The sequence below is a fragment of the Ichthyophthirius multifiliis genome (genome assembly GCF_000220395.1).
Source record: "Ichthyophthirius multifiliis unplaced genomic scaffold scaff_1120509251266, whole genome shotgun sequence".
Classification (NCBI taxonomy): Eukaryota; Ciliophora; class Oligohymenophorea; order Hymenostomatida; genus Ichthyophthirius; species Ichthyophthirius multifiliis.
In genome coordinates this window covers 1,009-17,813 of record NW_004086042.1, presented here as the reverse complement: position 1 = coordinate 17,813, position 16,805 = coordinate 1,009, and the positions used below count along the sequence as shown (strand labels likewise).

General features: G+C 15.6%; 4 protein-coding genes across 4 annotated transcripts, besides 41 other annotated features; 1 reads left to right on the top strand and 3 right to left on the bottom strand. All coding sequences in view use genetic code 6, as the record gives it.

The window, feature by feature from the left end:
* Positions 1 to 356: 356 nt before the first annotated feature.
* Positions 357 to 419: a microsatellite.
* Positions 381 to 419: a microsatellite.
* Positions 420 to 462: 43 nt separating this feature from the next.
* Positions 463 to 520: a microsatellite.
* Positions 521 to 1,532: 1,012 nt separating this feature from the next.
* Positions 1,533 to 1,595: a microsatellite.
* A 389-nt stretch (positions 1,596 to 1,984) lies between these two features.
* Positions 1,985 to 2,043: a microsatellite.
* Positions 1,992 to 2,081: a microsatellite.
* Positions 1,998 to 2,050: a microsatellite.
* On the bottom strand, positions 2,082 to 2,977 carry IMG5_172120 (hypothetical protein; the record flags this gene model as incomplete). Its single annotated transcript, XM_004029788.1, has 4 exons — positions 2,082 to 2,125; positions 2,166 to 2,246; positions 2,297 to 2,664; positions 2,715 to 2,977. The coding sequence occupies 4 exons, from the start codon at positions 2,975 to 2,977 to the stop codon at positions 2,082 to 2,084; spliced, it is 756 nt and encodes a 251-aa protein (XP_004029836.1).
* Positions 2,976 to 3,016: a microsatellite.
* A 652-nt stretch (positions 3,017 to 3,668) lies between these two features.
* Positions 3,669 to 7,372, top strand: IMG5_172110 (ubiquitin carboxyl-terminal hydrolase family protein, putative; the record flags this gene model as incomplete). Its single annotated transcript, XM_004029787.1, has 6 exons — positions 3,669 to 3,747; positions 3,847 to 3,925; positions 3,971 to 4,421; positions 4,520 to 5,920; positions 6,055 to 6,723; positions 6,896 to 7,372. 6 exons carry the CDS (start codon positions 3,669 to 3,671, stop codon positions 7,370 to 7,372), a joined length of 3,156 nt encoding a protein of 1,051 aa, XP_004029835.1.
* Positions 4,425 to 4,494: a microsatellite.
* Positions 5,935 to 6,044: a microsatellite.
* Positions 6,727 to 6,787: a microsatellite.
* Positions 6,730 to 6,827: a microsatellite.
* Positions 6,819 to 6,859: a microsatellite.
* Positions 6,842 to 6,882: a microsatellite.
* Positions 7,373 to 7,859: 487 nt separating the features above from the next.
* Positions 7,860 to 7,896: a microsatellite.
* Positions 7,897 to 8,040: 144 nt separating this feature from the next.
* On the bottom strand, positions 8,041 to 9,132 carry IMG5_172100 (vacuolar ATP synthase subunit e, putative; the record flags this gene model as incomplete). The annotated part of the gene is made up of 4 exons (XM_004029786.1): positions 8,041 to 8,266; positions 8,334 to 8,527; positions 8,685 to 8,841; positions 8,924 to 9,132. 4 exons carry the CDS (start codon positions 9,130 to 9,132, stop codon positions 8,104 to 8,106), a joined length of 723 nt encoding a protein of 240 aa, XP_004029834.1. The 3' UTR covers positions 8,041 to 8,103.
* Positions 8,533 to 8,635: a microsatellite.
* Positions 8,629 to 8,682: a microsatellite.
* Positions 8,632 to 8,682: a microsatellite.
* Positions 9,133 to 9,340: 208 nt separating the features above from the next.
* Positions 9,341 to 9,385: a microsatellite.
* Positions 9,386 to 9,508: 123 nt separating this feature from the next.
* Positions 9,509 to 9,548: a microsatellite.
* Positions 9,549 to 10,773: 1,225 nt separating this feature from the next.
* Positions 10,774 to 10,861: a microsatellite.
* Positions 10,790 to 10,856: a microsatellite.
* A 141-nt stretch (positions 10,862 to 11,002) lies between the features above and the next one.
* Positions 11,003 to 11,062: a microsatellite.
* Positions 11,014 to 11,073: a microsatellite.
* Positions 11,017 to 11,046: a microsatellite.
* Positions 11,074 to 11,641: 568 nt separating the features above from the next.
* Positions 11,642 to 11,672: a microsatellite.
* Positions 11,672 to 11,731: a microsatellite.
* An 881-nt stretch (positions 11,732 to 12,612) lies between these two features.
* Positions 12,613 to 12,666: a microsatellite.
* A 405-nt stretch (positions 12,667 to 13,071) lies between these two features.
* Positions 13,072 to 13,150: a microsatellite.
* Positions 13,133 to 13,191: a microsatellite.
* Positions 13,187 to 13,290: a microsatellite.
* Positions 13,189 to 13,305: a microsatellite.
* Positions 13,273 to 13,308: a microsatellite.
* Positions 13,273 to 13,310: a microsatellite.
* Positions 13,276 to 13,304: a microsatellite.
* Positions 13,311 to 13,323: 13 nt separating the features above from the next.
* On the bottom strand, positions 13,324 to 16,226 carry IMG5_172090 (hypothetical protein; the record flags this gene model as incomplete). The annotated part of the gene is made up of 4 exons (XM_004029785.1): positions 15,830 to 16,226; positions 14,925 to 15,658; positions 14,451 to 14,892; positions 13,324 to 14,391 (listed from the first exon to the last, which is right to left on the bottom strand). The coding sequence occupies exons 1-4, from the start codon at positions 16,175 to 16,177 to the stop codon at positions 13,324 to 13,326; spliced, it is 2,592 nt and encodes an 863-aa protein (XP_004029833.1). The 5' UTR covers positions 16,178 to 16,226.
* Positions 14,393 to 14,441: a microsatellite.
* Positions 14,393 to 14,445: a microsatellite.
* Positions 14,396 to 14,447: a microsatellite.
* Positions 14,814 to 14,858: a microsatellite.
* Positions 15,697 to 15,730: a microsatellite.
* Positions 16,227 to 16,335: 109 nt separating the features above from the next.
* Positions 16,336 to 16,391: a microsatellite.
* Between the last annotated feature and the right edge of the window lie 414 nt (positions 16,392 to 16,805).

The window sequence follows — 16,805 nt, the reverse complement described above, 5'->3', positions numbered from 1 at the left end:
TATAATAAATAATTAGAAATTTATCATTAATCATAGATTGATTTAAATATAAAAATTATATTAAATATTATTGATATATATTATAAAAATAAATATATAAACATTAATTAATTTTTTATTTATTTAAAAAGTATATAAAATCTTTGGATATAATTTTAGATTTATTTATTAAAACTTGTTTTTTTTTTATTTTATTTATTTTTTATCTAAAATTTATTTTAAATAAATTTTAAAATATAATAATAAAAATAATTATTTTAAGTTTTTAAAGATTTTTTAATATTTTAGTTAGCTTTTTCTAACTCTCTAGTTTATATTTATTATATTTTAATATTTTCTTACTTTTTCTTAAAGTTTATTTTATTTTTATAATTTTGGTTTATTTTTATTTTTATATTTATATTTTATATATTTAATTTGAAATTTTATAAAAAGATATAATATTTTATCTTTAAATATTTTAATAAAAAATTTATTTTTTTATAAAATATAAAATATATTTTTGTAAAAAAATAAAATAATTATAAACTTGAAATTAAATACTTATAGTTTTAATATATATAAATAATGTTTAAAATAAATTATTATTAATAATATTATATATGAATAATTTATTTAATTTAATATAAATAAAATAAATAAATTATAAACACATATTTTTAGATACGAATATATAAATTAATATATTAATTAATAAACTATATTTCCCTATTATCTTGAAAAGAATTTAAAATATATTAAAATAGAATATATAAATATATTTTCTTAAAAAAGATGAAAGTTATCTAATAAATAATTTATAAACATTTTATATGATCTTAATATTAGTATATTTAAATATAAATAACAAAAAAACATATGATTTTTTTCGTAAATATAATAACTATTATATAAAACAATCAACTACAATTAATAAAAAAAAAAAAAAATTAAATAAATAGTTTATATACTTAAGATTATATATAAATAATTTATTAAATTATTATATATAAAAATACAAAAACACAATTAAGAAATATAATTTATTACAGATTAGGATATTTTTATAATAAATAACTAGTTAAAATATAAAAAATAATATTCGAATTGTATTTGTAAAAAAATAGTGTATTCAATTTAATTTTTTTTTTGTTCAATTGATGAAATCGGATTTAACTTAAAAATATCTACATAATAACTATCGCTATTATATTAAATATTTTAAATTCAAAAACATGAAAAAAGCTATATTATAAGCTCAGTTATTGTAATAATTCCTCTTCTTAGATGTTACTAAATAATCTTTATCATATAAAAGAGAAACAGCTAATTTGTTTAAGTATTTTTTCATAGAATAAATATAAAATGATTTAAAAAAATATAAAGTATAAATAATATGATATTAAAAAATGATACCGCAAAATTTTATTAAAGTAAATTATATATAATTTGTAAAAAAATCATGATAATTTTTGATATAGGCATTTTATTTGCAAAAATAATAATTGATAAAATTTATTAAAAAAATTATAATATATTGATTCATAAATTTTTTTTAAACAATTATATAAAAAAATAATATAATTTTATAAAATAAAATACAAAAAATAATTAATAAATAAAAAATGTAAAATAATTAATTTAATTAAATAAAATATAAATATCTTAAATTTTAAAAATAAGTGAATTTATTTAGTACAAATACAAATAATATTTTTTTTTAAAAAAATATTAAATTATTTGATTATGTAATATTACTTTCTTATATATAAGCTTTTTTGTTTTTTTCACATAGAATATTTATTATTCATAAATTGTATATTTTTTTTTTTTTTATTCAATATTATTTTAAATATGATTTAATATTAAATTTAATTTTTAAATAAAAAAAAATTAATAAGACTAAAAATATAAAATTAAGTTAAAAAAATATATTTTAATAATAATAAAATTATTAAAAAAAGAAAAGATATTTAAATTTATATATAAAATAAAAATAAAAATAATATACATATATATATATATATATAAATATATATATATATATATATTTATATATATATAAATTTATTTTTATTTATACATATTATATATTTTTATATTCATAGTCTTGCTAAAGGCCTTCCTGCCATAGATATACACTCACCTAAATAATATTTTACTTATAAATAATAAATAAAATAAACCTGTAATGAAAGAAGCTTCATCACTTGCCAAAAAAGCTACTGAAGCCGATACATCTTCAGGAACTCCTAATTTTTGCTCATCTATAAAATAATTTTTATTATATATTTATTATAAAAAAAAAAAAAAAAACTAGAATTTGGACTAATATTTATATCATTTTTCCATAATTATTCTGAAAACTTAGTTTTAATAAGACCCGGTGCTACACAATTGACTCTAATATTATCATTTTATAATTCATTTGCCAGTAATTTATTCATACATAAAACCATAGTCTTAGTTATTCCATAGAATCCAATCATATTTATTTGTTCGTAACCCGATATTGAACTTATAAGTATAATATTAGCTCCTTTTCTATTTTTCATATAAGGAAGTGCTTCCTTTATTAAAAATAGAACTCCTTTATAATTAACTTCGTACATTTTATCCATGGCTTTTTCAGGAGTATCTGTAAAAGTTCCCATATATAAAGAAACTGCAGCATTAGGAATTAATCTTTTTATATAATTTTTCTTAATAAAAATAAAATAAAAATTATTTTATACATATCGATTCCTCCGAATTATTTTACAGTGAAATCAATCAATTTTTTTCTATCAGACTCTTTTCCAGCATTACATACTAAACCAAAAGCTTTTCCTCCTTGTTTTGTTATTTCTTCTACTGCTTTGTTTACGTTTTCTTAACTTCGGGAATTTATTACAACAGTAGCACCTTCTAAAGCTAATCTCCTTGATATATCGAAGCCTATTCCTGTTGATGATGCGGTTACTACTACTATTTTATTTTAAAATCTTTATTTTAACATTTTTTTTTTTTGAGATTTTAATTTTTTTTAGATTTTTTTATTCTTTATTTTTTATAAATTAAACTTGCAATATGTAAATATTTAGGTTCTAGATATTTTTTCGATTATATTGTAAAATAAATAAATTATATTAAATATTTAGAATTAATGAAAATAAAAAAAATATTAAAATCATTACCAAAAAAAAAAAAAAACATTAAAATTATGTAAAATTAATGAAAATTATTAAAAAAAAGACATTTGTTAATTAAAAAAATGATTTTAATTAATTTAATATATTTTTTTTTATTTCTGTATTGTATTTTATATAAATATTATACTTTTGTTATATATATAACTATCAAAATATTTATTATTAGATTTTATTATCAAAAGATTATCTATTAATATAATAAAAAATTATAGTTTTTTTTGTTATTAAAAAAAAACATTTATTTTTAAAAATATTCGCATAAAAGATATATTATGTTTAGTATTTATAGCAAAAAAATTAAAAAAAAAATTTATATTTAAAAAAAAATTTAAAACTATAATATTTATAATTTTTTTTAAAAAAAATAAAATAAAATAATAAATAAATAAAAATACAATACATTGTAAATAAATTAATATAATATCTAATATATTCTTCTATTTATAATTATACTAATTAACAAATATATAAATTTTAAAAAGTAAAATAAAGTATAAAATGAATAATAAAGAATTAAAACAAAATAATCTATACTAATAAAAAAATGAATGTAATTATGTTGGTTTATTGAATATAGGTAATATTTAAAAATCTAAATAAATTATAATAAAATTCATATAAATCAATCTTAATATTTCTAAAATAAATTAATTATATAAACTATATATAAAAATAGGAGCAACATGTTATATGAACAGTGTATTATAAACATTATTTATGACCCCAGAATTCAGAGAAAACATATATAAATGGAAGTAAAAATAAAAAAAAATTAATATCATTATATATAAACATAAAAGATTTGATTCGAATGAAGTTCGAGCTGAAGATTGTATCCCTTTATAATTATAAATATTATTCGCAAAAATGTAATTAAAAACATTCCCTTATATTGATACAAACGACTTAGCATAATCGTTCGGGTGGGACTTTTAGGAATCATGGGAATAACATGATATATAAGAATTTATAAGAATACTATTAGAGGCTATAGAAAAGAGTTTTGTTGGAAGCAATAATTAAAATTTTATAAATGATATATATGAAGGAGCATCAATAAATTATGTATAATGTTAAAAATGTAATAAATAAAGTATTAGATAAGAAAATTTTTTAGATTTAGTAGTAACAGTAAAAAATATGTTCGATAAAGTATATAATGATTCATTAGAAAAAAGCATTTAAAGTTATATAAAACCAGAATTATTATATAATGATAATTAATATTATTGTGAAAATTGTTAATAAAAAGTTTATATTATATAAATATTAAATAAATATATAAATATAATATATATATATATATATATAAATATAAATATATTTATTATTTAAAAAAAAAAAATTAGGTAAATGCTTTAAGAGGGACTAAGTTTTGTAAATTACCAAAAATTTTATCATTTATTTTAAATAGATTCACCTTTGATTTTGAATCTATGAAAAGAATTAAATTAGATGATTTTGTTAGTTTTCCTTTTATTTTAAACATGAATAATTATATTAATGGTTATGAAAATATAAAGCATAAATTAAATGAAGAAACTGATGAATAATATTTTAAATAGAACTTTACAATTATGAAAAAAAAAAATATTTAAAAGACTCTTTCTGGTCATTAAAAAATATAAAATACCATTTAATCTGCTTAAAAAAATAAAAAATATTTAAATACTGGTCCTTCTAATTAAACTAAATAATTTATGAAAAATTTACGAAATAAAAACAATAATAACATTAATAATAATCAAATTCCTCAAAATATAGAAGATACGGAAGAAGCAAAAACTAATCCTGCATACTGTATATTAGATTAAAAATAATAAACTCAAAAACAAACTGAAGATGATGAAGATTTAAACGAAAGAAAAAATAAATTTAGACAAAAATCAAGAAATTCTTCTTCAAAAAAAAATTATTCTTCACATGAATTAAGCTAAAACCACAATAATAATATATAAGAGGAAAAATCATTTGAAGACTATAAAAAAATACTTTTGGAACATCTTTAGAAAAATTAATAAGAAAGTTAATAATTAATAAATTAATATTTAAAAGATGGTCCTTTAGTTTATGAATTATATTCAATTTTAATACATTCAGGAGGTGCTTATGGGGGTCATTATTATGCTTATATAAAGAGTTTTGAAGATAATGGTAAATGGCATGCTTTTAATGATACTTCAATAATGGAAATTGATGTAAATGAAATTCCAGAGAGGGTTTTTGGGGGAAATAGTACTAATGCATATATGTTATTTTACAGATAATGGGAGGATAATTTTTCAAAGAGAATATAGAAAGTAGATGAGGGTTTAATATAAGATTATGTAAGGGAAATGATTGAAAAATAGAAAAACAAATGGGAAGAAGAGTAGAATTTTAAACTAGAATAATAAAAAATAATGTCCGTTAAGGTATATTATATACTAAATGTAAAAGTAATTTAAATAAAATCGACTGATTCATATAATAAACTACTAGATTAAGCTATATAGCTATTTAAAATTAAAGAAAAGAAAGAAAATTTAAGATTAAGAAGATATAAACCTAATACAGATTAAATGTTGGAATCTTTTACAGAAAGTGAAAATTTAAACTTAGAAAAATTAAAAATTAATAACTTCTGTAATTTATGTATTGAAAGTAAAAAGGATGATGAAGTTTTTGAAGATTATGATGCAAATACCACTTATATTAAAATAGTAATTTGGAAACCAAATATAGTATCTTTAGATGATAATATGATTGAAGTATGAAATAATACATATATATAATGAATATATATATTTATAAATAAATATATTTTATATATATATATATATATATATATATATATATATATAATATATTTCCATAATATATATATATATATATTTTTTTATAGTATATTAAGTTAAATATAAGAAAAAATATAACTGTTTATAGATTAATGGAATAAATTGCAAGGGTTAGTTAAATTCAATTCGAGAAAGTTTGTATTATTAAAAGAATAGATAATATACACGGAATAAGTAGTTGCGAGATTATTTCTATTTCTTAAAATTATGATTATAGAATTGAAGATATTGATATTTTAGAAGGTAGTATTTTATATGTTGAAAAAAATGAAAATATAATGAATAATAAATAAAATACTAAATGGTAAAAAGTTTTTGAGATAGATTAGAATAAAATATCTATTAAATTTAATACTCCAGAAAAAAATACATCTAATTCAAATATAGAATATAACAATTATATTATAATTGATAGTAGATTAACTATGTTAGATCTTAAAAACTAAATAATTTAATAAATTAAAGTAGACTCTATGGATGATATTATAATGAGAAGGGGAGGAAAAGCTGGTATTGAATTAAAAGATACAAAAAAAACTATAAATTCAATGAACTTTTCAAATAATTCGAGTATTTATTTAGAATTCGGAAAACCTGCAAAAGAAGGAGAAATTAGAGTATTATTTTATTTAGCATATAGAGCTCCTGCTATAACAGATAATATTTGGTATTCCTTTTAAGAAATAGGAGAAATACCAATAAATGGAAATCTAAAAGTAATATATATATTATTATATATATATATATTTATTATATTTATATATATATATTTATATATATGTTTTTAGATTAAATATATATTCTTTATATATTTTTATTACTTTTTTATAACTTTTTTATTATTATTTTATTTTTATTTTTTTTATTATTATTTTACAATATTTTAAGGCTTCAGAAGTAATTATTTAAGTTTGCTAATATATTAATTTAAATTAAAATTTAAATATTGAACCTTAATTTATAAGATTAAGAGAAAAAGTTTCTGATAATTTAACTAGAATATATAGAGAAAAAACAATGAGGGAATAATAATTAATTGAAAAAAGAGCAATTGCTTTAGAATATATAGAAAATTAAATTTAATATAATTTAAAAGATTATTTAATTTATGTTAGAATATGGAATTAATAAAATTGGTAATTATCAGATATTATAGAATTAATGGTTTCTAAAACAAATACTGGATATGAGTTAGCTTAAAAAATTTTAGAAAAAGATAATTCTATTAAAATAGAAAACATGTCTGCTATTAAAATTAATGTTATTTGGAATTTTAATAAAGCATAATTATTAAATGATGATGTATATATATTTTTAAAAAATTAAATAAAATATATTAATTTTAACAATATTAAAGTGGTATGATTTATCAAATGAAAATATTATAATTTGTTAACATCCTTTTCATATCATGAATGATGGAAGTTTATTTATGTATTTTTTTAAATGTTTATTTATTTTTTATATATATTTTATTATATATAAAGAATTAAAGATAAAAGTTAAATTCCAAGAGAATTAACAGATGAAGAAGTTAAATATATGGGAATTATACAAACTAAAGGGATTAATAAAAATAAATTAAATACAAAAAGAAATGGACTTGATAAATCTTAAAAAGAAAAATGTTTATAAATTAAAGTTAAAAAGTAAAAGTTATTTTAACTTTTTATATATATAATATTATTTATTTATTTTATAGAAAAGAAAGTAATATAGAACCTTAAATATAATTTGAAAATAATATATAAAAAAATAATAATTAAATAGATAAATAAGATGATATTTAATAATGATATATTTATTTTCAAATAAAAACATTACAATATATATTTATAAATTTTATATGTTTAATAAAAAAAAAAAGAATAAAAAACAAAAGAAATAAATACACTTTTTTTTTTTAAAAAAAAAATAAAAAATAATAAAAACGAGAGAATTATTTTTATATTTTTTTTGACTTTTTTTAGATATTAAAAAGTTTGTTTTTTAGAAATTTTATTTTATATAAAAAAAAAACTTTTAATAATTAAGTGAATATATTTTCAAAAAATAAAATTCAAAAATCATTGATTAAGCTCTTATTATAGTTAAATTCAGTTTTTATTTTTTATTATTTCTCCTTCATTATTAAAATCAGGATAAAGTCCATTTCTAATTTAAGGTAAAAATTCTTAAAATGATTATTCAATTCTAGCATCTAAAGTATTTGAACAAACAATTTTTCCATCATAACAACTAATAACAATACCTCCTAATCTATTTTATATTTTTTTTTTGAATAAAAAGAAAAACAAAATAAATTATTAATTTTTTATATTTTTACAAATTTTTAAATTTGTCATCTAAAAAATGATCTCTATTTACTTTAATTTTACTATTAAAGCTTTTTTTTTTGCATTCTTTAATAACTAAAGAATTAAAATCTTATTCACATTCATATAATAGGCTTTCTATTAAATAAAGATCTTCTTTTTTGCATTATAATTCTATATTCTCTTCCATTAATTTAATCATAGACTACAATATAATATATATATATATATATATGTATATAAATATATATGTATATATATATAAATATATATATATATTTATTTAGACATATTTATATATAATAATATATATTTTTTATAATTATTTATACATATTTTTTATTATTTTTTAATATTTTTACTTGAATTATAAGATTTTTAAGTAATTTTTTATACACCTCTTTATTTTAAATTTATATTTCTAAAGATTTTCTTACTTCTAATTTTAAAGTTTATAAAAGCTCATATCTTCTAGTCATTTTTTTTAATCTGCATTCATTTATAACGGAAGATCGTTCACTTTTTTTTAAAAAAAAATATATAAATGTACATAATAATGATATTATAATAATATATATATATATATTTTTTTTAAACATACATATTTTTTTATGATATAATTTTTTCCATATTATTTTAATTTTATTAAATAACTTTAGCTTTTTCTTATTCAAAATATTTCCCATATTCTTAATTGTATGTCTGGTTAGCAATTTCTTATATACTTTATGACACATGATTAGCTTTAAATTCTATTGCTTTTGTCATTTCTGCAACTCTTTCTTAAGGGTTATATGTATTTGTAGCCATATTTTATAAAATTTTTAATTTCTTTATTTTATTTTTTTGATATAAAATATTTTTTTTTATTTAATAATTTATTAAATATTTCTATTTTATAAAAAATCTTTTTATTTTGTTTTTTTATAAAAATAATATATTAAAATTAATGCTTTTTAATAATACTTTAATTAATATAATATAAAATTTTAATTAATTAAATAAATATTTTTATATATTATATTTATTTATTTATTTTAGTTTATATTTTTTATATATTTTAATCAATTAAATATTATATATAATAAACTTTTTATATTGAGTTAAGAAACTTTTTTTTTTTATAAAAAAAACAAAAAAAAGTTAGTAATAAATATTAAAGTTTTCTTATATTAAATTAATAAATATATTAAACAAAAAAAAATATAAATAAAAAAAAAATATTATAATGTAAATATAAGGTGTTTAATATTAATCATTAAAACATGATTATATATAAAATTAAAACTCTCTCTATTAAAATAAATTCAATAACTTAATTAATCAATCTGTTTTGAATAAGAATAATTAAAATTATTATATTTGTTAATAAAACATTAAATCTTAATAAAAAAATGTACAAAATTATTCTATTTTATTTATTTATTTAAAAAAAAAAAAATCAATATATATACACAAAGTAGTTTTAATATAAGAAAAAAAAGAATCTATTTTTGAATTCCGTATCTTTAAATATTTATAATGAGACTTTTTAATTTTCAAATAAATATTAAAATCTTGAATTATAGTAAAGTAGTAATTGTTAAAAAACTTAAATCAATTCAGAAAATAATCATTATTATAAGTGTCTAACTCAAAAATAATAAAATAGTAATTAAACAATTGACGATAAATAAACATATAAATATTACAAATAAGAAATAAATTCTAATAAAAAAATAGATGAATTATTTACTTAAAATAAACGATTGTAAACTGAAAATATACTTTAAGAAAATAAAAATAAATAAAATTTCTTATCATTAAAAAAAAATGAATTTTTTAAATTTTCTTAAGAAATTGTAGAAATAGAAAAAGATCTTTTTTATTAAGGAAATATAAATAAATAAAAATAACCTGAAGGTTATGGGATATTAAAAAATAAAGATTAATAAATAATATATAAAGGGGAATGGAAAAAAGGTCTTTTAAATGGATGTGGTATTTTATATAATATTAATGATTAGTTAAAGATAAAAGAGTTTAAAATAAATGATTTATCTAATATTTTTGAAGAAAATTAATGGATTTAATATTAAGGAGATTTCTATAATAACAAAATTGAAGGATTTGGTATTTTAGAACTTTAAAATAATTATAAAATTATAGGAAATTTTCTAAAAGGAAATATTCACGGATAGGGGACTTTTTATAATGGAGATAAAATTTAATAATATATATGGGAAAACGGTAAATTAATTAAGATTTTATGAATTTTTAAAATTATTTTGTTATTTTCTTTTTAAATAAAAAAATAATAATAATATAAGTTAATGTTCATATATGTTTCTATTATTTTTTTAAATCAAGTAAATCGTTTATATTATCATTATTAATAGATTAATTAAATGATCTTTTTTTATTTAAAGAATCTAAATGCATTTATAATTCAAGATCTTTAATTCTTTTATTTATTTTATAAAATAAAATATTATATATAAATATAAATAATATATATATAATATATATATATATATATATATATATATATATATCAATAATTATAATTATTTTTTATACTTTTATTCTACTATTCTTAATGATTTTATATTTTTTAAAAATCCTCTTAAATGATTTAATGTTATCAATATAATATTTTTTTAATCTTAATAATTCTTTTTTTTAAATATAAAATATTTATTTATTGTTTAATTTATTATTATTTTTTTAATTATTATATTTTTTTATTTTTACTTATTTTGATTACTATATAAAACCTATATAAATATCAATTATAGTATCTTAAATAGCTTAATCATTTTAGAAATAAATTGAAATAAATTATAAAAATTAAGCATAATTATATTTATTTAATTATGAATTTTCTAAATGTTTCATATATTTATTTAAACCAATCTACTTTTCCCCTTATTCAGCTAAATATTTAGCTAATTCATTTATAGCCCAATGTTTTATATCTTATTTATAGTTAACATTTTATGTAATTTTTTCATATAAAACAATAACTTGTTCATAATGAGTATTTATCCTTCTTTCAAATTAAATTAATCTCATTTAACTTTTAAGAGTTGGATTATTACTTAAAAGAGACCAATTAGTTTCCAAATTAGATTCTAATATAATAACTTAATTATATATTTCTCTAGCCTTATCGTAATTTTTAAATTATTCTTCATATTCAGCCCATCTATATAAAATTTCAACATTTTAAATTTTAAAAAAGTTTTCATGCTTTCTTAATAAATTTAATATATGCTAAATTAAGTTTTCGTTTTCGGCATAATTAAAATATTCTAACCATAAATCTTCTCTATCACACTTTTTTTATATAATTTTTTTTATTTAATTTTATAAATATATATATATATATATATATATATATATATATATATATATATATATATATATAAATTTAAATCAATATTTATGACATTTTTTTATTTTTACTTATGTTATTAGTGATTTTTCATATAAATATATAACTTCATCTACTGATAAGTTTTATTTAGCATATAATATATATTAATTCCAGTTTTCTTATTCTTCATGTAATAAAGTACCATCGTATTCAGTTTTTATTATCTATATATTTTTTTTAGAATAATATAAAAAAGAATAAACAAATTACGTTTACATATATATATAATAAAAAGTTTATATATATTCATTATAAATATATACTAATATAATTTTTATAATTATTTCACATATATATTAATATTCATACATATATATTTTATTTTTTTACTTTTCTTTCAAATTATTCTATTATTGGAAAATGAGATTTCGATTTTTCTGCTATATTATTAAGATAGTTTTTTATTTCTTATACCATTTCTAAAAATATAAATTATTTAAATTAATTTATGAATAAATACATTCTTATGTAAATTCCGTAATTTATATTTTATGTCCAAAAACAACAAAATAGCAAGATTTTATTTATTCTAAATTACAATATTAGAAAAAAGAATCTGCCTTTTCCTTTAAGTCATCTATTTCTTTAATAGTAACACTTAAAAATCTTTTAAATAATTTCATGCATTCTTCTTTATTTTCTCCTTAGATTCTTAATAGATCTTCCCAAAAAATCGAACTATTAAAATCGAATCCTATGCAATCTAAAGCTTATTCATATAATCTATTAAAATACAAAATATATATTATATATAAATATTTATTATTTTTTTACTTAATAATTTTTTATTCATCTATTTATTCACTTCTCATATGTGATAAATAACAATCCCATAATTCAAAACTTCTAGGATTTAGTTCAATTGCTTATTAATAACTTTTTTTTTTTTTTAATTATAATTTTTTTTTTATTTATTTACATTTTTTCTACATCTTCATTTGATTTGATTTATTTGACATATTATGCATATGAATTCCAATATTAATAATTAAAAGGATATTATTTTAAGTAATAATTATAAATTTCTTCTAATTATTAACTTTACTATAATTATATATATTTTTATAATATATAATAATATTTATTTTAAAAAATATAAAAATAATACTTGTTATTCGTGTTATTATAAATATTATTTTAATTATTGTTGTCTTTAACTATATGATAGATTTTTATAAGCTTAGTTAAATTAATCTATTATATTGCTCATGTTTTTTTTATTTTGATATTATTTAATTTTTTAGTATTTTATAATTTTTTTTTTTTTTTTTAAAAAAAAAAAAATATATATATTAATTTTTATATTTTTAATATAAGATTTGTTAGATTTGTTTTTTTATATTTTATTTTTATTTAAATTTTAATTTTTTTATAATATTTTTTAGTTTTGTTAAATTATTAATTTTTTTTTTTTTCTATTAAAATAATTTTTTTATTTTTTTTTCAATTAATATAAAATATAATATAAATATATATTTAAATATATATAAATAAATATATAATATTAAAATAATTTAGTAATATTAATTATAAAATAAATAAATAAATATTAAATAAATAAATAAATATTTTTTTTTTTTATTTCATCTTTCTTATGTTTAAATCTTATTTCCTTAATTCTATACAGAGTCTTATCCAAACATTGATTTTTTATTAATATTTTATTTTACACCTTACATTGCAAAATTTTATATTTTTATTGATCCTTTAGGAGAGTTACTATATTTACTACTTCCATCATTAATAGCTTCAACAATTCCTCCATAAGTTGGATTTTTTTACATATCATAAGAAACAATCATTTTTAATCTCATTTTATTCAATTGATTATTATAACTAAGAATATTAGAAACTTCCTTTGAAATAACTTGATTCGATTTTTTATTATCTGATAAAAAGAAGAATTTAATTATAGGATAAACAATAATATCAAAAACTAAAAAAATAATCAAAAAGCATAAAAAATAAAATAAGTAAATTATATTAAAGGCCCTTTTTTGTATTATATCATTTTAATCCTAAAAAATCTATACATCATTATATCCTTCGGAGTTTAACGAATCTAAAACAATCACTTTTACTTAATTAGAGTCTTAAGGAAAAATAAGGGGCTGTCCATACATATACATACCAACAGCTAAATGTAAAACTAGACATAAAGGAATTATTTTTATAATAGTATTATTTACTTACTGATCATATTAGGGAGGTTTTTGGTTAAATCTTAATAATTAGTACTTATAACACCAATATTATATAAACAATGAAATAAAACCAAAAAATAATAATATAGGCTGACCGGAAGAATATAACATGCATGTAAAAGTTACATTTAATACAGATGCATAATATGGCACTAAATCAAATTCTGGACCGATTATTATTTTATTCATTTCTTATTATAAAACGGCTTTCTTAGCTCTAGATATTAAAATACATCTTTTTATAGGAATCAATAAAGCATTAATTAAATGCGGAGATATTGTAGTTAATAACATTGTGAATACGATTTTTGAGCCAACTTCTTTGTACCATATTCTCGTAAAATCAGAAGAAAAATTAGTTTTTTTTTACTCTTATAGTTCTTTTAAGGGAGGTATAGGATTTGTTATGAATATAGAAAGTATAAATCCAAATATATCTGCTTATAACTAAATATATATATTTATAAATATATAATTATATTTAAATATATAAATATTTAATTTACTATTAAAACTATTATGGCAGTATTAATAAAAGTACATATAAACAACAATACAGCAGTAACTGAGGACTCTTATGAAAAAGTTGGAAAACGTAAATATTTACTTAGTTTTTTAACTATAATTCTCAGTAAAATATTCACAAAAATAATAATAAAAGACGATAATATTATCAAAGCCATAGTAAATAAATGTTAAGTATATTAATTCCAACAAAAATTTCTTAAAGATGTGTCTTAAGCTATATCAGTAATATCTTATTAAATACAAAAGCATTTAGTTATAGTAGTATCATTTTATTTTTAAACTTATTCAAAGTTCATATTTACTATTACACACTCAGGATTTTCTGGTCTTACTATATTAGCAACTATTACTATAAATATAGTTAAACTCATTACTATTAATATAGTAAAAAATGCTACAATTTATCTTTTTATATATCGCCTTGTTTTATATATGTGTTTATATATATATACACATCTATATATATTTTTATACTTTTTTAAATATCTAAATTTTCCCATTTAATATTTGAAGGTAAATCAGTATTTTCTGAAAATTTAAGTTCGTATTTTCCATTGAATTTCATACTGTAGGGCATTTTAGGTCTAAAACAGCATAATAAATATTTAAAAACCCAATGTGGGTTCGTGTATTTTTCATACATTTAAAATGCTTTTTTTCTATATTCAAAGGTTTGAAAAACTACATAGGCTTTTATAGTCTCATATTCTTCATATTGAATATTTCCATTAAGTTTTTTTTGGATAATTTCGTTCATTTTGTCTTATATTTCTTTTAATTTTTATTTATTTCTTTTCAAAATTAATTATTAATTGCGATTTAATAAACCTAGCTTTTTTTTTTCATCGTCTAATTCATTTCTTTCTAATAGAAGAGCCTCTTATTAATGTAAATACAAAGTTCCATGAAAATTTCGGGCAAATGCAACTTCAACAACCACATCAGAACCAGAATCATCGTTTTAAAATATTTAAAAAACTCCATTTAAAAAAAACTTTAAATCGTTCGGGTCTTTTGTGCTTTTTGGAAATCCTTTTACTTCTAAAGCGTATCTGCTAGGAAAAATATTTAATTCATTATAAGCACGAAGTTATTTAATTGAAAATATTCTATAATAAAATATAATTATTAAAAATAAACAACTATAAACTATATCAGGTATCCATAAATAATATTTTCTAGTATTCTAATAAATTTTAAAAAATTTTAAATAATATTAATAAAATATATATAAAAATATATATATATATATATATATTTATGATTGTTTTTATATATGAGTGAAATTATAAAATTGATAATATTTAACTTATTTTAATATATAAATATTTTATTAATTTTTAATTTTTCTTTTTACCATTTCATTTACAAATGTTTAAACATTATCATCATTTTATTTTTATAGTTAATTTTTTTATTCATCTGTTAATTTTATACTTGGTAGAATCGCTATTAATTGTGGTTGGTTTGCAATTGAAAATTACTATAATATATTTATTCCTTATACATCTAAGCCTTTTCCGGTATAATTAGAATATAAAGAAGGTAGAGCAATCAACGAGGCCATTAAAAAAAAAATTGCTATTATCTTTATAAAAGAAAAAAAGAAAAACAATCCAATACCATAATCTTTAAATTCGTTTATATCACAATTTAAATTAAACGGTTCTGGTAAACCAAATTTATTTGCTTTTCCTAATTACATCAGTTTTTTAAAAGCTAAGGCATGTTCATAATTTGCTTTTTATAATTTCTTTTCTTGAGACTTTTCTAGGTTTATTTTCAATACTTACTATTATGATTAATGTGATAGTTATAATTGTGGATTAGAATCATTTAAATTTTTCATTTTTTAATTATTAATATTTATTATAATAATTTTTTTAATTAAAAAATTTATTTAAAAAATAATTTATTTATCATTTTTTTAAATAAAAAAAATACTTTTTGCTTTATAATATAATAGAAAATTTATTTTTTATAAATAATATAGAAAAAAAAGAAAAAAAAATATGTCTAATTAAGAAATAAATAATAAAATAATTTACTTTTTTTTTTAATTTATTTTATTACAAAAAGATAAAAAAATAATAATATATCAATTAATGATGTAAAATTATAAAACTGCATAATAAATATGGTTTATTAATAAATAATTAAAAAACGTTGTCGTTTTATTTATTTTTTATGACTTTTAATTAATATTAATTTATATATATATATATATATATATAAATAAAATAAAATATTACTAATTAAAACAAAAAAAATTGATAATTAATATTCTTTTATATATATATTGATAAATAATCATGAAAAAAAAAAATTAAATA